This window comes from Rattus norvegicus, chromosome 11 (genome assembly GCF_021556685.1).
Source record: "Rattus norvegicus strain SHRSP/BbbUtx chromosome 11, alternate assembly SHRSP_T2T, whole genome shotgun sequence".
NCBI lineage: Eukaryota > Metazoa > Chordata > Mammalia > Rodentia > Muridae > Rattus > Rattus norvegicus.
In genome coordinates this window covers 80166683-80186737 of record NC_141544.1, presented here as the reverse complement: position 1 = coordinate 80186737, position 20055 = coordinate 80166683, and the positions used below count along the sequence as shown (strand labels likewise).

Genomic DNA, 20055 nt, shown 5'->3' with positions numbered 1-20055 from the left:
CAGAGCAGAGGTCCGTGGAGGAGGAAGAGCTGAGGAGTGTTCATTAGAAGGTGTGACTTGGGGAACAAAAGTGATGACTCAGTGGGTAAGAGCCTTTGCTGCAGAAGGATGAGGTCCCCAGTTCAGGTCCCATGCCTGTGTGAAAAGCCAGATGTGGCCATGTTCATGCCTGTAACCTGAGAGCTACAGGGAGCAGAGACAGGGGATCCTTGAGACTTCCAGGCTAACAGCCTAGTCAGAGAACCTGTCTCAAAGGAAAAGGGAAAGACCATATTGCTAGACACTTGATATTTTCCTCTGGCCTTTGTGTGTATGCACAGGGTTGCACAACCACACACAGGCAAAGGTACATGCACATAGCTGTATCACGTGTGCGCACACGCGCACACATGCACACACACATGTACATGCACACGCACATGCACACGAATACACACAAACCAGGAAGTGGAACTAGAGACCTTATTCAGAATGTCAATGTATTAGCCAACTGACTAACCAGTGGTATTCATTGTTAGCATGGGGAGATCCCTGAGGATAGACAGACAGTAGAGTTGCTGGAGAACTCGGGTAAGCTGTGAAGGCCAACTAAGATACTGACCCTGTTTAACCAGCAGTGTGATCCTGGGCAAGCTGATCTGAGTCCTTTTTACCCAGGAATACTATTATGCAGTTCTTGGGAGTATGCACTGGGAGGCCCTGTGCGGGACAACAAGCACTGGTGAGTCAAAGGGACTGCAGCTGACTCTCCAAGGGCAGCCTCCCCTACCTGAGAACTTCAGAAGCCAACGTGTATTATTTTGTCTTTGAGGTGGACGTTGCTGGTGTTCTGGGAAAGCCTTCCATAGCTTTGAGCTACAGTGATTTCCTGAAGAGTTCTAAAATCCAAAACAAACCTAGGCAGATGTGAGTTCTCTCATCCTGTCCTATCTCCGGCTCCCTGACATAACCACCCAGGAGCATAGGAGATCTCGGGTAGAAAGGTTTCAAACCTCCCCAGCACTTAACTAAGTATCTGTTTCTGGCTTTACCAGGAGCTGGCTCCTGGCCTGACTTCTTGTCACTCAAGGCGTGGTGGTACATGGATTCTGTGATCTAGGCAAGACAGGAGGGATCAGTCCCGGTGGCAGAGGACTGGAGAGGGTCAGAGAAACACTTTTGCATGACTCAAGAGAGAACCAAAGTTTACTGTAGAAATGGATATGAATGACTTCCAAACTATATGGATTGATTTTCTTGTGATCATGAAAGATCAAAATATCCATCAAAATTAAAACCAACCACAAGTTTAAATGTGTGTGTGTGTGTGTGTGTGTGTGTGTGTGTGTGTGTGTGTGTGTGTGTGTGTGTGTGATGTACTATTTAGGGCAGAGTGGTCAAACCTTAAGTGTTGTTCCTAAAGAGCTAAGCTGTCCTTCTTGTCTTTTGATACTTGGTCTCTCATTGCTTATTAGATGAGGCTGTGTAGTCACTCAAATTCAGGGATCTTACCTGTCTGTATGTCCCTGGAGCTGAGACTGCAGCATGTGCCACCCTGCCTGATATTTTATGTGAGTTCTGAAAATCAAGCTCAAGTCTTCAAACTTGGAAGGTAAGCCCTTTTATCTCCCAAGTTCAGGCAGTAATATAGGCTCTTACAAACCTGTGTCAGACACTAAAATGTACAGGGTCCCAAGGGAAGCCACAGTATTACTAAGAACACCATGTATTTAGGTTAAAGTTACACCTAGAAAACTAGTAAGAGGGAAGGAGCTTGTGTCCCTTTTTCTTGAAGGACACTTGGTAGCAACCCTTTTTAAAGCTCCACTTCAGCTTAAAGAGAACGGAGAGAAGATACTTCTTTGTGTTCTCAGCAAAGAGACTCCAGAAGCCTTTATTCTTTCATTTTTCATTCCCATATCTGACTTTTCCATGACAAAGGAAAAGCTTTGAAACTGTACTATTGTGAAAATGGCATCTTCTTTGCAAAAAAAAAAAAAGTGCCTGAAAAAGATGTGTTACAGCATGGAGAGCCTGGAGCTTAGAAACAGAAGACTGGCTCCACAGGTCAGCTTTGTGTCCAGACAGACACCATCACATGCCTCACGGGACCGAAGGGCTCCACGGAACAAGCAGGAATCTTTTCTTGAAATACTCACTGAAAGGAAAGTCTACTACGGAAACAATGATGGTTGGTAGCATTACTGCTGTTTTGGCTGGGCAGCTCAGTCTCCTTGCCCACCACAGGCAGGGGGCGTTGTCTAACAGCACCCATGTGAACATCGACTGCACCAAATTACACTGCCTAGCTTAGCTATTCCACCCATAAAAGGGAACCATGGTAGCCCACTTACCTCTTAGGACTCTGAAGAGGGTTGAAGCGAGTTAATCTTATATACATCCCTAAGAACAGAGCCTGGCTTACCATAACTACAATGTAAGGGCAAATTTTAATTATCAGTGGTCAATGGCCAAGTATGAGATCGAGGTAAGTTTAAACTAGCTGGAACTGTGAAACCAATGGGCATCTTTTCAAAAGGGTTTCCACCAAATCTCTTCCATCAGAGATTTGGATCAACAACCCCCGATGGTTTCCCCGTAAAGCTGTGCCCCTCCTACCTTCTCGGCATCCTGCTCGAAGAGCCGCAGCTGGAAGCACTGATCCAGCTTGAGCTTTCGGACGTGCCACATCTGGTGCAGGTGTTGTCGGGTGGAATGCAGCTTGTCCAGGAGGCTGGTGATCTTGGGTACAAGGCTCTGGAAGTCAGCACTTCCTGGGATGCAGTTGCGCCCTGAGAAGCCATCACTGCAGCGGATACACTGCAGTAGCCGCTGCCCCTCCCGGTCCAGCTCTTCCACGGGGGCCTTCAGCACCTTTTTCTTAAGTTGTGTGTGCTCGTCGATAAGCCTCCGAGAGCCCTCCACATCCACAGGGAACTCCTTCCGGGCCAGCATCTCCTGCAGGTCCTCGAGGCGTGAGAGCAGGTGGACCGCACTGTTGAAGAACTCCTCCAGGGAGAGGCGCAACTCAATCCACTCCTCGTGGTTGTAATCCAGGGAACCGTCAAACTCTTCTGTCAGCTGGGAGGGGTCCACCAGCTTCGTGAGGCCCTCCACAGACACCATGCTCGTCTGGGAAGGAAAGAAGACACAGTAGTGTGGGTTAGTGGGGGAGACACCGGGGCAGAAATAGGCAGGAAGAAGACAAGGACAGGTCCAGGCAATTAGAACCACAGCCTGACTCTGGGAGGGTGAGAGAGAGTCAGCCAGGATCAGCAGGCTCAATGGATGGCTGATTGCTTCAACACACCTCTTCACCTGACCACTTTCATACCCAAGGACAGACAGCCCTTCTGTTCCGTCATCAGCCCTCCTCCACAGCCTGAGTTTACCACAGCTGGGCCTTCAAATCTATAAACAAAAGCTGGATGAGAAACTAATCCAGCATCTGGCCTGGGATATGGGGGCCAGTTTTCTATAACAAGCCCAAGCTTGTGGCCAGAATACCATCATTGGTGGATTAAGCAATGTGGTCAGTTCTTAAGTGGGCTGCAAGTATTTCAAAGACAATCTCTGTTGACCAAACTCCCCTGGTTCTCTCAGCACATTGAACTGGGGATAGGTAACACTTGGGCCTTCTATTTCCTCTGTGAGGAAAACTTGAATTACAAAGTGGAAACTGTTATGTCCAGGAACGATCGTACAAGCCACCATCCTATTCATCAGTAAATACCTTCTGCTGCCCACACGGCTTTGAGCTTCTCCTCTCTCTGGTGAAGAGGCTATGAAGGGAAGATGTGGATGATAACAGGACTTCCTTTCACTCATCAACTTCATGATTTAGGGCAAGCTATCTAAGTTTTCAGGGACCCAGTCCCTTTCCCTGCACAGTAGAGCCATAACAGGTTGAAACCTCTTATCTATAATCACAAATCTGATTAAATGTGTCCACGTGTGGCCACTACTTAGGAGCCAGGCATGGACTAGGTGCTCCATCCTCACTCGCGTTGGTCATGTGAAGGCCTGCATCTAACTAGCTAGATACTAGTGAGTACCTAACATAGGAGCCTGTAAGAGCAGCCTGACCCTGCATCTTTTGCTGTCTGAGAATCTCCCTTTCCCCCAAAGCCAATTGAGACACAAGAGGGAGCTTCATGAAAGGAGGGATGACCTGAAGCAGGGAATCTCATACCTGACTGCTCAATTTGAGGTAACAAACACACCCGCCACTAGACATTCTGACTTCATTAGACCATAGAGGGTAGCTTTAAATGCAGCCAGTGGCAAAGAATCCTGCTACTAGACGTCTTGGCTACTCTGAAGCATGGCACTTGGACCAGCAGGATTGGTAACATCATCCTAGAGCCTGTCAGGTGGTTTGTGTGCATTAACATTGAGAATCCTTACTCTGGAGCATGGTCTCTTTCCAGTGTGGCTAGGCTTCCTGCTTCTAGGAAGTTTTACAGTCAAGTCCTGTTCGCTGTTCACTGAGTGACAGCCACAGACCAAGCCTCTACAGTCTTACCCATCTCATGCTGCCTTAGTCTGAGATAGGATTTCCATCCGCTGTTTGGGTAAGACCACTACTTGCCTTGTTTCCCCAAGGGGAGTCACCAGCCATCTGGGTTGTACTTTCCTGGCTTAGGAGGGAGGGACAATCTTGCTCAGCTTGGGGTACAGAGGGTCACAGAGTGGGCAAGGCAGCTACACAGAAGCAAAAGTCTACAGATTGCTAGAACTATTCTTTTCGTGTTCTTCAGCTTGTAAATGTGTAGGCTTGTTGTGGCCACCTCTGCATAAACAAACCAAAACATTGCAAGTGTTTTTCTGTGGGACTTGGAGCTTTTGGTAGGGCCCTTGGAGAATATGATGTTTAACTGTCTTTTTTTTTTTTGTACCAAGACAATTTTCTTGGACTATTAATAGAGAGTGAGAACTTCCACAGTCAAGAGGTTAAGCCATTTGTACTCAATTTGCAGCCAACTGAGGCCACCACCCCAACACATACGCACTCCTAATCCTCGGGGACAGAGCTCTAGAATAGGAAACTCTGAAAGATTAAATGCAGCTCAGACTTTAAAACAATCTGCTTCCCCCCCCCCCCACTCTGGGCTCAAATTTGGCTAGAACAAGAATGTTTAAACCTCTGATTTAATCTTATGTGTCGTCATTATGAGGTCTCAAGGACTCATATGCCCTCCGGAAAATTTAGTTTAAAAACAACATGCTTTCATGGATACATATGTCATCCTTGAGAGAAGATAGAAAAACATGAATAAAATAAAGCTCCCCATTTTCTAGTCACTTTAAATAGACCATTGCAAACAACTCCATTTCTCAGTCTCTTCTTTGTGGAGATAGATTAAAAAAAAAATCCAAGGGGTGAAGAGAGGACTTAGCAGTTAAGAGCACTGGCTGCTCTTCAAGAGGTCCTGAGTTCAATTCCCAGTGGCTGCATGATAGCTCACCACCATCTGTAATGAGATCTGATGTCTGCCTCTGGCATGCATACAAGAATATATATACTTGTATACATCAATCAATCAATAATAAATAAATAAATCTTTTAAAAAATCCAAGATTATTTTATAATATACCTTTTAAAGATGATATACCATGAACATTTTGTAATATTTTTAACTATTTCAATAGCTTTATAAGATTTCTATAACAATGCCATCAAAATTAATGGATTGTTAGTAAAAGAAATCAACAGATGCATATACATGTTAATACATGTACATATGCATATATATTATATATACATATATGTACATATACAGTGTATGAACATATATTATATATACACATACATATAATATATACATATATAACAATACTATTACAAAAATGAACATGGCGAACATCTCTATTAGCACATTGATTGTAGTTTTAATTTGTTTTACTTTTTTGGTTTGTTTCATAAGAATGGTTTTCCAGAAGAATTACCAGACCCATGGATATAAACTCTTAAAAAGTTTTGATAGAGTTGCAACACTGCTGTCAGAAATACTTGTGCCATATATACTCCCATCAACAGTATACAGAGAAATACTCCCATCAACAGTATACAGAGAAATACTTGTGCCATATATACTCCCATCAACAGTATATAGAATTGTATAATGGTGTTGTGCACTTGGGACCATTTCTGGAGCCTCTAATTCGCACCAAAATGTAACTGGTGTAAGACTGAGATGGTCAAGGAATCTGCAAATCTCAGCCTTTGACGTATTTGGCCATTACAGGCGAGGAAGGAAGTGTTAAAGGTACTGATTGCACAGAGGAGCAGAAAGAGGACGACAAGGGTTGTATCTCACCTCAAAGATGAATTTGGAGCTGCCAAAGTTGGTCTTCTGCTTCTGCCAGAAGTTGTCAGGCTTGATGATGAGGGCCACATGGATCTCGGCGGGAAAGGCTTCCTGCAGCGTCTTGAGGAGGGGCTTGATGAGGTCCCACTTGGAGCCCCGCATGTCGATGATGACGGTGAAGCCACGTTTGCAAACGTCCTCGCTGTGGGGAGATCATAGTTTAGACCTGGTCACTGGGTAGCAGAGACGTACATACACAGGTAAAAAAACATACCTACCAGGAGGCTCGCATCTTCCCAACGTGGATCACCCTCTCAACTTTCGTCATTTTCCTAACCAACTGAAAGGGGCAACCCCTTCAGCATGCATTAAGGTTTTGTCTTTTGTTATCTATTTTAATGTTAAGCGTGTGTGTGTGTGTGTGTGTGTGAGAGAGAGAGAGAGAGAGAGAGAGAGAGAGAGAGAGAGAGAGAGCACGTGAACACACAATACTTAAGAGTCCACACGTAGCCTTTGGGACTCTGCCCCCAAGTTAATTCTGATTGGTGAATAAAGATGCCAGAACCAATAGCTGGAGAGAAGGAGATAGGTGGGGTTGAGTTTCAGTGGGCTTGGGTGAGAGGAGAGAAGGATGGAAAGCTGCCATGGATCAGGTGTAGGTGATGGGGGAGATGTACAGAGGGTCGGGAAATTGAACAGAATTGTGTAGCGATGGGGGATGGGGAACTGAGGGTAGCCACCAGAAAGTCCCAGATGCCAGTAAAGCAAGAGGCTCCCAGGACCCAACGGGGATGACATTAACTGAAATACCCAAACAAAAGGGAGAGAGAACCGGTAGAGACCACATAGAGAGGTTAGGCACTGTCCCCATTTGAGGGATGGTGCCACTTACCCTTCTCAAAAATTTTAACCCAGAATTGCTCCTGTCTAAAGGAAATACAGGGACAAAGTGTGGAGCAGAGACTGAAGGAAAGGCCATCCAGAGACTGCCCCACCTGGGGATCCATCCCACATGCAGTCACAAATCCCAGTCACTATTGCCAAGAAGAGCTTGCTGACAGGAACCTGATATAACCGTCTCCTGAGAGGCTCTGCCAGAACCTTACCAATACAGATGCAGATGCTCTCAGCCAACCACTGGACTGAGTATGGGGACCCCAAGAGAGGGGTTAGGGGAAGAACTGAAGGAGCTGAAGGGGTTTGCAACCCCATAGGAAGAACAACAATATCAACCAACCATACCCCCCACACACACACACCCGAAGCTCCCAGGGACTAAACCACCAACCAAAGAGTACCCACAGCTCCAGCCACATATGTAGCAGAGGATGGCATTGTCTGGCATCAGTGGGAGAGGAGGCTCTTGGTCTTATGAAGGATTGATGCCCTGGAATAGGGGAATGTCAGGGTGGGGAGACAGGAGTGGGTGGGTGGGTAAGGGAGCATCATCACAGAAGCAGGGGGAGGGGAGTGGGATAGGAAGTTTGCAGGAGTGAAACCAGAAAGGGGGATAACATTTGAGATGGAAATAAATAAAATACCCAATAAGAAATTAAAATAGACCATGAAGGGGGGAGGGAGGGAGGGAGAGGGAGAAGGAGAGAGAGAGAGAGGGAGAGGGAGAGGGAGAGGGAGAAGGAGAGGGAGAGGGAGAGGGAGAGGGAGAGGGAGAGGGAGAGGGAGAGGGAGAGGGAGAGGGAGAGAGAGAGAGATCGCTGCCAAGGGGGTAGGAGCAAAGGGTAGGAGCCCATGTGGGCTGGCCAATTAGAGCTCAGAGCAGCCCAGATGGACCATAGTAAATAGTGAGTGATGGTTTAGGGTTATCAATGAAAAAGTAGATTCTCACAGCATGGAGGGCAGGCAGCTGCCCAGCTATTGAGCTGCCTAAGGTGTATTTAAAAACAGAAAGACTGTAGATGTGCTTTCATCCTGGGACATGAAGGGTTAAAGGCAGGTAGAAACCCTGCATCAAGATTTTCTTAAGGGTTGGGGATTTAGCTCAGTGGTAGAGCGCTTGCCTAGCAAGCGCAAGGCCCTGGGTTCGGTCCCCAGCTCCGGAAAAAAAAAAGAAAAAAAAAGATTTTCTTAAATAATTATTTACTTCATCCCTCCTGGGCTCAGTTCTTCTGAGCCAGGGCTCCAGCATCTACTTCCCCTCAGCACTTAGCAAATACCTACATCTTCTCTAACAGTCGGTCGCACTCGGAAGTTTATCAGGTGCTCAGACTGCACATGATTTCTCTTTTGGTTTTGATTTCCCCTTCTCTTTCCTAGGAGGAACCATGATTCCTCATTTGAGTTAGAACCCCCAGAAGATAGGGTTCTCTGCTGCTCCTTAAAGATGACAACACGCCTTCCTGGTGCCCACTCGAGATGGACACTGGGACACTTTACCACCCATACAAACTGGACCAGGGCATCTTCTCCAGTGAATGGCTCTAGGCCGGTTTTGCCTAATGACTGACTATCAGGTAGTAGCAGCATAGACTCGACAGCATTGTATTTCAGAGGAATCACATGTAATTCAAAATATTTGCCAACTTTACAACTAAGGATACTGAGACATGCTGGCCACTAGAGGATAGCGGGAGTGGGGCTGACTTGTGGGGAAACCCCCAGCTATCTCATGCTCCTCAGGATGGGCCTCACAATGGACGTTGTTGGGATGGGGCAGTAGCTGTTGGGATTCGCTCCAACTGGAGTGAGACTGACCATCTTGAAAACCGAATATAAGCAGCTGAAAGGAACCAAGACACTATTTAACGTATTAAAAGTTTCCCTAAGCCTCAACGATAATTCCTCAAAATCTAATGAAAAAGAATATAGGTGAGAACCAGCGATATCTCAGTTAGGGGTCCTTCTTTCCTTCTTTTACTTCTTGGTTTATTTTACCCATCCATTTATTTTTAAACCATTTCTCTATGGAATAGCATATTTCCTTGGGGGGGGTCTTTCATCTAATATCGCCTCTCCCGGAGGGAATGTGTGTAAATTGCTGGGTAGGTTAAGCTCTCTCACCACACCACGCTTACTTACAGCCGCTAGTCTTAAGGCCACCATTGCCAGGCTGCGGCCACAAAAGGAAACCTTCTAGGCTCCATCATTAAATGTCAACCAGTGACAAGAAGGGTGTCTTGGCTACTGGGACTTGTGTGAGTGTCTCCCATGCACACATGCTAGCTTCCTCAGGCCTCCCAGGTAGATGGCCTGGTAGAAGGAAGGAGGAGTCTGTTTCTCCCTAAATCCTGCATGCACACCGACAGAAAGGAGTTGTCACCTTTTTTGACACTTAATGAATCCTCCCGTGTCACCACCTTCTAATGTATTCTCAGTTCTACTGTTGACGCTTTCTGTGAAAACAGTCAAATCTCCCAAGGTGCTTTGCATGTGTGGTATGTGTGTGTGTGGGGGGGGGGCTCTTCATTTTATTTTTAAATTACATGTTTTTACAGTTCAGTCATTATCCCCCTCCTGTTCTGCCCTTCAATAGTTCCTCATCCCGTTCTTCCTCCCTTATCTCTAAGAGAATGTCCCCACGTCCCCCAACAACCCCATACCCCGCCAGCACCCCCCATTCCTTGGGGCCTCAAGTAACTCAAGGGTTAGGTGTGTTTTCCCTCATTGAGGCCAGACCAGGCAGTCAGTCCTCTGCTGTCTTTGTGTCAGTGGGCCTCAGACCAGCTAGTGTACGCTGCCTGGCTGGTGGCTCAGTGTCTGAGAGGTCTCGGGAGTCCAGGTTTGTTAAGACGGCTGGTCTTCCTATGGGGTTGTCCTACTCCTCAACTTCTTCCAGTCTTTCTCTAGTTCAACCACAGGGGTCCCTGACTTTAGATCATTGGTTGGGTATAAGAGTCTTTCCCTAGTTCAACCACAGGGGTCCCTGACTTTAGATCATTGGTTGGGTATAAGTATCTGCTTCAGTCTCAGTCAGCTGCTTGATGGGCCTCTCAGAGGGCAACCATGACAGGCTTCTGTCTGTAAGCACACCATAGCATCAGTAACAGTGTCAGGCCTTGGAGCCTTCCCTTGAGCTGGATCCCAATTTGGGCTGGTCACTGAATCTCCTTTTCCTCAGTCTCTTCTCCATTTTTGTCCCTGTAGTTCTTTTAGACAGGAGTAATTCTGGGTCAGTTTTTGACTATGCCCCAGTCCTCCACTTGATGCCCTGTCTTTCTACTGGAGATGGACTCTACAAGTTCCCCCTCTCCACTGTTTGGCATTTCATTTAGTTTGTGCTTATTCTGCGCCAGGAACCCCAGGCACTTACTGGACATTATTTCATTTTATCCTCTCAAAAGAGACGATGGGATTGCAGCACGACATCTGCATGAAGTTATCTGACTAATGATCAGCTCAGCAGAAGTGCAAGGCTAGGCACACGGGCTTCGAAGCCTATGCTCAGATCTCCATGTCCTTCTATACCCTACCACTCCGACACCAAGAGCCGGGGAGGAGTAACAACAAAGGGATTGATATAGAGAGCTTGAAAGAGACGAAAGAGTCCAGGGAATGACCACCATTCTGCACTGAGTGCAAAGGTCTGAAATGGAGGAAGTGAAAGCCCATCCAGGCACAGTAGCCTATGCCTATAATCTCCACACTCAGAATGCTGGAGCTGTAACATGGACTTACTGTAGCCTCTGGGGCAAGCACCTTTTAATATAGCAAGGCTTCCGTTCCCCCACTGAAAACTGTATAAACAGTAGTAACTACCTTAAAGGGAAAGTGTGTTATAAGTACACACACACACACACACACATATCTTAGCAGTTTTATAAGGAGCTGCTGGTGACCTATTAGTGAGCACTTCATTGACCATGGTACCCATTATCCAGCTCCGTGAGAGGTGCAGCTATCAGACGAGCCTGCAGCCTTCTCAAGAGAATAGCCCTTGACTGTTGGATGCCACTTCTCCCAGAGAAAGCAGGGCAGCTACTACTCCCCTGTATGGCTAGAGAGGATCCTCTTACACGGGTGCCTGAGGCAGTCCACAGTCCCTCATGAGCAGGTGACTCTAAACAGTGATGGGCGCTTTGCTGAGGCTATGGCTAGACTATAAGACCACATGCTCTGGTGGCCTGTCCCCTCCCCAACTCTAGCCCCACACTCTTACATATTTCTTCTGGAAATCACACTCTTAATCAACCGTTTCCTCCAAAATCCCTCTCTCAAAAAGATGCAGCCTGACAATTCTTCGTATTATATATTCCAAGTAATGTTAATATAAATGATGTATTTCACACATCTGTGAAACTCTGAAGGCAATTTAATATATGGTTGGAGACTAAAAGAAAAACCTGGGGTGGAAACTTGGGTTTGGGGGTTGCCCAGTGTCTGCATTTGCTGAGCGGTCCTCCCGTGAATGGTCATGAGCCTGCGTGTGCACAAGTGGGCAGGATCACCCAATGGAAACAGCATGAAAAGATACATCTACCATGCCACAGATGTAAGTGTCGGGAACGTTAATGGTCAAGAGAAGACGGCAAAATGGAGAGACGCCGCATGACAGAATGCAGAGGCCAGTGAGAATTAGGAGGGGCGTGGTGTGGTTAGTGTCAAATGCTGCAGAGGTCCATAGTAGGACCAGAATCCCTGTGGTTAGTGCCTGAGAGGCCAAGGACCGGGACCACTGACATGGGGACTAGGGGCAAAACTCATGTTGGGGCAGGGACAAGGTCATCCCAGCTGATGCCTGCGATGATTATGAGAAAATGGCAAGGTCAGACAAGGCTGTTTACGGGCACTTGAAGCTCAGTGCCATCAGACCTTTGGAAGCTGCCAGGGTCCACACGCCTCCCACACCTTGCTCCTCCCACAGGCACCTGCTCTCTTCCACAGGCTCCTGTTCCCAGCCTTCTCTCCTCTTGCTGGGGCCATTTTACCAATCAGGGTTGTCACTAACAGGGCCCACCTTCCCCTTAGGCAGTCTGCCTTTATAAGACACTTACTGGTCTAAATCAAACCATCAAAAAAAAAAAAAAAAAAGGTGGACTTGGGAGCAGCAGGCTTTTACATCCATTCCAAAGGGGAAAGGGGGTGGTTCTCCCCACTTCCCACCCTCCGGGAAAGCCATAAGGGGGCCCCTGTGCCCTCCTGTGGCTTTCTCTCCCTCCCTTTACTTCCAAGCTGGGCGTGGGTCCCTCGGAGCCCCTCTGGCAAGCCTCCTAACATATGTGATAATCACCGTTCCCTCAAACCGAGCCAGGAACTGCTCAGACTCTTCAGGCCCCGCAAGCCCAGAAGCCATTAATGTATATACTGAGTGACTGGAAGATTGATCAGCCGCTTCTCGTACTCGATTCTAGAGCCTTTACTCTTTGGTTCATTAAATGTCACTGAAGCTGTTTGCACTCAGTGTGTGTGTGCGTGGGCTCTCCCGAAAAGGCGTTTTTACTGTTTTGTGGCGTTGCTTCCTCTAACCTTAGCACCTTTCATTTTCACCCAGGATGCTTATTAGAAAACGCTAATTTGGGGAGCACTGTCCAAGCATTTTGAGTGACGTTGTTCTGGGATAAGATCTTTCATGACTAATGACATCGCTTCTCTTGGGTGTGGTGTGTGAGAGTTTAAAGATTCACTTGGCCTAAATCAGGTATGAGGATGCACATTTAAAAACAGCATGTGTCACACAACTACATCAGAGAAAGCAACCTCTGCCATGGGAACCACACTGTCGCTGTCACCTTCTACCTGCACTTGCTAGAGAAGAAACCCTCTGTCGCTAGCATAGGCTCGGTAGGATTTCTGTCCTTACGAAATGCCTCTGGCTGGGTAGACTGGGGACAATGCCTCTCAGCCTATGGACTTTGCCTGAAGGGCTGGGCACCAGCCTTTCCCAGGTCCTTCTGACCGAGCTCAGACACTGTGGAAATGCCGCCTTCCTGGGTGTCCCCCTCTATTGATCAGCAATAAAATCATGGTGGCATCTGTTTACCACTGATCTGACCGGGTAGCTTCATTTCAATTTCTAGGCAAGCCCTGGCTGTCTCTTCAGGGATCTCTAGGCTCCACCCACATCTGACACCCCCAGAGTCAACTCTTGACCAATTGAACTCTGGATGGTGCCAGGCCTGACAGATGCAGGCGAGGAGGGTCTTAGCTGGTGGGTAGATGAGGAAGAAATAGACACGTGACAACTGACCCTTCCTACTCTTAGTGGCCTCCTGTGCTTAGCAAGGATTATGGCTGAGAAGCCCAGGACTGAAGCCAGTCCTCACAAATGGTTCTGCCAGGCACAAGGCTGCGTCTGCAGAAGGCTTGGGTCCTCACTCCAGCCCTCTTCTGTTCATTACGCATACAATGAATGTGACCCATCTGTTAACCCTGGCTTTGCTTCTCTATCTTAGCTGCCATTGTCACTGCAACCCAGTTTCTAAACTTCAGAACTCAATGGCCTTAGCCTAGGGAGTAAGTACTAGGTTCCTCAAGCCGCAGCCATGCTGGTTAACTGGATAGAAGAGCTGAGTACGGTCGGTGGCAACCCTTGCTAAGGCATCACACTTGGACTGTCACATCTACCATGTGACTTCAGGGAGCCAGGTACCACTTCCCCCACCTCACTTCCTAACCACTCCCTCCTGTATTCCGTCCCAGGCCTCTGCCTGAGCAAAGTCCACCTGTCTCAGAAGATTCCACCCTGGCCACGTGAGTGAACCACACTGGATGTGACTCATAGCCACTCGACCATTGACTCGATCTTAATACCACTTTTTCTTCTCCCTAGATCTCGTGCCACAGTGGCCATCACCCCGTACAACAGACATGTCACTCCTGTTTCTCCCAACTGGCTTTAGTTTCCTTCTGTGTTACACCTGCCTGTCGTCCCTCCGTGTCCCTGTATTTGCCTACTCCAACCTCACCTTTCCCTAGAGAGCTTCGAATCACCTTTCAAATCTCAACTTACAAGACTCCTCTTCCTCCAGGAAGTCCTCCTCTCTTACTATCCACTCCTCCCTGCCCCACTCAGTCAAGAAGGTCTTTAACCTTGTGCTTACCTAGCAAGACATCTGTCACATGGGTAACTATGAGCAGTTCTTAGTGATCAATACCTATATAGATTGATATGGCTTCACAGGGAAGACTTAGGAATGGGGTTCAGTAAAGGGCGCATGCATGAGGACCTGAGTTTGATCCCCTAGAATCTACATAAAAAGTGGAGTATGCTAATGTGTTTATAATCCCAGTTCAGGGAAGGAGGGAACAGATGAACCCCTGAGCTTGCTGGCTGGCCAGCCTAGCTTACTTGGCAACCTTTAAGTCATTGAGAGATGCTGTCTCAAAAAACAAGGCGGACAACTAAGGAATGTCACCTGAGGTTGGCCTTTGACCACATTCACATACACATCCCTGTACATTTAAGTACATGCATATGCAAATGCACATACATGCATACACATTGATAAAGGAAAAAGGAGAACCTAGTTATGAAGGTGCCCATAAGGAACATAGCATTACCTAAATATATCTTGTTCTCTGTCTTAGTCAAGTTTTATATTCTTGCAAAAGACATCATGACCAAGAAGCAAGTTGGGGAGGAAAGGATTTATTCAGCTTACACTTCCACATTGCTGTTCATCACCAAAGGAGGTCAGGACTGGAACTCAAGCAGGTCAGGAAGCAGGAGCTGATGCAGAGGCCATGGAGGGATGTTACTTACTGGCGTGCTTGGCTTGCTTTCTTATAGAACACAGGACTACCAGCCCAGCGATGGTACCACCCACAACGGGCCCTCCCACCCTTGATCACTAAGTGAGAAAATGCCTTACAGCTGGATCTCATGGAGGCATTTCCTCAAGGGAGGCTCCTTACCCGGTGATAAGTCCAGCTTCTGTCAAGTTGACACACAAATCCAGCCAGTGCGCTGTCCATTAATTTACTCACCCAACAAGTACTTCCTGAGCATTGATTTTGTAGCTGACCTAAATCTAGGGATTTGGAATATAAATGTGGACACAGGCAGAAAGAATCGTGAACATTATATTCTAGAAGGAGAAATAGGCTAGGCAGGAGCTAAAGAGAATGGACAACGCTGAAGAACTCATCAGATACTCCGGGCAAGTCACTTGAAGAGAAGATATTTAAGTAGAGACGAAAGCCAGAGAAAAGACCAAGAAAAGAACTCAGGCAGAAAGAGCAGGCCACAGTCAATCCCTGGGGGAGAGGACCACCTTTACACCGCTCTGCCACCAAGCAGGAAGAGTGGAGTGGAGTCTAGTAAGGAAGCAGGGGGCCAGCAGTCATGTGTGGCTGGTGTGCTACATGGGGAAGACAAAACCACAGGCTGGAGAGCCATCCACTGCCACCCCCAAATACTGCAGCTCAAAACAGCCGGTTTGATAAAATGGGACATTCATTTCATATGCTAATTTTTAAGAAAAGTAACTGATTATTCGAGGTTCTGTGTATGGTAAGTACTTCATATACAATGTCATTTATCCCTCACATGAAACTCTAGAGGGCCGTATTATCCCCACGGTATGGTTAAGATATCATGGAGGTTGGTGTAACCTGTGTTTATGCAAAAGCCCCAAACTCTGGGTAAGGCCACCCTGACTTCCCCACAGGGTACTGTGAGGCCACCATTAGTTGGTGACAACACTGTGCTCTGGCCTGACTCTTTTTTTTTTTTTTTTGTCCCTGCCAGTATGTCACCTGAAATTCACCTTGTTCACATGAATGTCTGGCAGATTCTCCCTGTAAATAGCTACTGCAATAAATATAACATGAATCCATCCCGGAGGAGGCTGGAGGCAGAGATCAGCAGCAAAGTCCCCTCCAGCCGACCAGCAGAGGAGGCAGGACTGCCCTGTACTTACTAGGACTGCTTAGTTAGCAAGAGGGTTAGCAGTGTGTGTGTGTGTGTGTGTGTGTGTGTGTGTGTGTGTGTGTGTGTGTGTGTGTGTGTAGGGGGTGTCAGAATACTAGTGTGGAGCCCAGAAAAGACCAGTGTTTGGGTTGGGTTGGGATGGAATCGAATTGACCTGTAAATCAGACCTATTCAAAAAGTTGTCAAGTGTTGGTGACAAATTCAAAGGCTAGCCTGGTCACTGAGGGGTGGGTTCAGAAAGCATGGACAAGTCACATTAAGGACTTTCTTCTGTTTAATGCCACTCCATTGTTATGATGTTATAGCTACAGACAAGAATGCCAGCCACAGACCAGGTGCAGAGGAATCTGGAGATGTCTTACCCATGGCTCCTGGTCAGACTGCTATACTTGGAGACATCACCATGTATATAGTGAACAGAGCAGAGAAAGAAAAGAACCATAGCCTCAAACAAGCCATTCGCTCTCCACTTGCCCTGGCTCTGTACTGCTGCTCCCAACCTCCGTACATCCTTCTATGAACTGAGTGAACTGAAAGAGAAAGGGAGAAACTGCTCCCCCTTGACCCATCCTCAGAAGCATGGAGATCCTGGCTGTGATCTCAGGATCCATTTCACCTGCTCTCTGCTCCTGGCTGAGTTTTGCCAGTTCTCTGCTGATTGCCCCAAACCAGGCCACACCTGCTCTCCTAAACAGCCAGCACTCAGCAGGTGTGGGAGAAAACTGTTAAGGACACATTAGCACTTGCTTTGAGCATTTCTAATCTGTATAATCAGAGGCAGTAACAAGCACACTGGAGGAAGGCCTGCCTTCTGGAGGCATGAGCCATTCACTCCAGAGCACTCTCCATGAGCCAATCTCTGGGGAACACTGTCGGCAATGAATGATCTGAGGGCCCCTCCATGGCTGTTAGTCCAAAGGAGCAGAGAGCTCCCTATGCCTGCTACAGATGTCTCTCCTTTGGGTCACTGTGAGGCCACCATTACCTAATGTTCTACTGGGGTGTGATTTAGATGTCACTGAGGCCACCTGGGGAGCTGTACTGATTCACCCAAACATTTGGTTTTTGCTCTCGGTTTTTGGTTCACTGAAAGATTGTCCCTTTTATCGGTTATTACACTAAAGCTTTGGTGTTTTGTGTGTCTGTGCAACTTCATGTACCCATGTATGTGGGGGGCTGGGTGCACCTGCATAAATGTGGTCCTATGTGTGGATGCCAGAGGTCACCCTCAGTTATCACTCCTGCGGGGCTGTCCATGCACTTCGGATTTTTTGTTTTTTGGGTTTTTTTTGTTTGTTTGTTTTGTTGTTGATGTTGTTGTTGTTGTTGTTGTTTTGAGACAGCGTCTCTCATTGGCCTGGAGTGTGCCCAAAAGGCTAGGCTGTCTGGCCAGAGGGCACCAGGAATCAGATTTTCTCTGCCCCCCCCCCCCCCTTTTTAATGTAGATGCTGTGAATGGGACTCAGGGCCTCATGTTTGTTGAGCCATCTAGGCCCCAGCTGGTGTCTTTTCTATGCCATGCAACAAGCTATCTTTTGTCCCACAATCTCTTGTTCTGTGAGGGCAGAAGGATGAGGCAGGGTATAGTACGAAATGATGCTTTGTCCTAAATTTATAACCTTAAATGTAACATGCAGCCTATGTGCTACAAACAACCAAGGATAGCTGTGAATGAGGACTAATATAAGTTTATAAACTTTAACAATGTGTTACAATGTTAAAAACAAAAAACTGGGCAGCCGGGAAGATTCTGATTGAAGGGTGTGGGGTGACGCTGGGTAATTTTTCAGTCCTGCCCCTAACCCCCTCCCCCATTGTTTCTAGCATAGGCTACTAGCATTTAAGGTGTATAGTGCTTCTGTCCACTTCCAAAACAAGGATGTACCCCTTTGAGGCTGCACTGCTCAGGTTTGCCGGGACCAAGGTGGACGCTTGCTCTGGTCAGATACTCAGGGAAACCAGAAGCAGAGGGCAAATAAGGAAGTTTGGTGCTTTCTTCCTCTTTAAAATGCATTACCTAATTTCACCCAGATGAGTCTGTTTACAAACGCCAGGAGCAGGGAGTGGCCATTTCAGGGTTTCTTCCTGAATGAGGAAAAGTGGAGTATTAAATATCAGTGACCCAGGCGTTAGGGTTCCACCCAGCATTTCCAAGCCTGGTCATCAAGTGGCAGCCCAGAGGTCTAATCCTCAGCAGAATGTCTCATCCTTACTCCAGCTCTAAAGCTGCCTTTAAACAAATATTCATGTGCAAATGAAGGGTGGCCAGAGGGGACAGAGTTTCCATCCTGAAGATGTTAAAGTCTTGCCTAGGGAAAGGGACTGCCAAAGAGCTCTGGGACCAGAGAAGGGCGGGCATGGTGAGGTGTGCTGCCTCCCCAAGAAGAAACCACTCCGCCTCCTGCAAGAGGTCGCCCGGCTTGTAGCACAATCCCATGCAGCCTTTGTCATCAGCAAGGTCATTTAGGCTGGACTCTGAAGGAACGTCTATTCACAAAAAAGGAAAGACACTGGCAGAGCCATCTAGCCCGGATGTGATGGAAGATTGATACCCTCTCTGAGAGAAGACTGCCTCAGACACTCTAGGAAGACGGCAGCCACTGCCCATCTGCAAGGCTGGGAGATCGGCGAGCTCAGGAGCCGGTGGGATGGAAACTGACACATCCGCCTAGGACATGGCCTCTCTCCTTTCTTCCGGGTACTCAGAACGTGAAGCAGAAATGAAGTGGACCCCAAAGCAGTGGATGGGAAAACAAAGAACAATCTGGAAACCCACGCCCACAGCCTCTGTCCTTGCCCTCTGCCTCCCTTTGCAGCAAACGTGAGCCTTGTACCTATTCTTTCTCTGCCTGCCTGTCTGATCGCGTCTGAAGGACGGAAAGACCTGTTTGGACCGAAAGAAAGCAACATAATTACTATTCGCACCTGTGAGTAACAGGCGGAGCAGAGAGCTTCCACGTAAACTTGCCGTGGCCTTGGACACATTTTGGTTTCTATTTTCCCCTTATTCTGGAAACACAACCAGACCACGAGCCTTCCTGAGGGCAAAAACCGGTGCCTCCTAACTCCCCCAATTCTGCAACTGAGAACAACCAGAAAAGGCCACAGGACCATTTGACCAAGCCCCTGGGATTTATGTAGGCAACTGTCCTGAGCACTGGCAGAACTGCTAATGTACTCTATCAGGAGAGTCTCTTCAGCTGGCCAGTTAGAAAACCTGGATTTCCTGCATCCCAATCTGCAAATCAATCTCTTCCCATAGAGAACCAGGATGGGGTGTGTCACAAAGTCAGGCTCAGACTTTGGCTCAGGCACCCGGCCAAGCCCAGCACATGAATGACTGGTGATGGGAACAGATAAAATTCCAGCTGTGCACAGAACAGTACGGGGGACCTGAGGGAGAAAATGCTCTGCATGAGGGACTTGGAGCGCTCCAAGCTAGACCTGGTCCTCAAGTGACCTACGAATTGGGAGTTGGGAGAGAAGGAGGCTCTGGGAGAAGAGAAGAGATGGGGCCATCAGGACACGCACTGGGATTACGTCAGTGTATTATCCGGAAACATATCTGTCCCCGCTGAGTCACCACGCTGACAGACAGAGTGCTCTGTCTGGGCTCTGGGAGAACTGGCTGTCATCCTCCCTCAGTTTAGAAACAGCAGCGCCTCCTCAGTGAGACAGGCCACTCGTGCTGCCCCTAGGCATCTGCATGCTTCATCCTGGCAAAGGGCTTGGATTCCTTGCAGCATCTGACAGGGGACAGGGGATGTCCTGAAGGAAGCTTAGTCCAGTGACTTCATGCTGGCATGACTCCCTGGTAATGGCTCTGAGGAGTCTAGGAGTGAGGTTGTCTTTTACCTTGGTGCTCTGCACACTTAGAGACAAGTACTAAGAACCCTGAAAACCCTTCCCTACCCATAAGAGCTCATTTCCTATGGACAA

The 20055-nt window shown here is 47.6% G+C and overlaps 1 protein-coding gene across 44 annotated transcripts in view; it reads right to left on the bottom strand.

Moving 5' to 3' along the window:
- Nucleotides 1-20055, bottom strand: part of Kalrn (kalirin, RhoGEF kinase) — a 606323-nt gene that overhangs the window by 388744 nt on the left and 197524 nt on the right. For all 44 annotated transcript variants that reach the window (XM_087576981.1, XM_087576985.1, XM_087576993.1 and 41 more), the window contains 2 exon segments: nt 6300-6492; nt 2599-3111 (listed from right to left, as the gene is read on the bottom strand). In XM_087576981.1, the coding sequence (XP_087433107.1) occupies nt 2599-3111; nt 6300-6492 (706 nt within the window).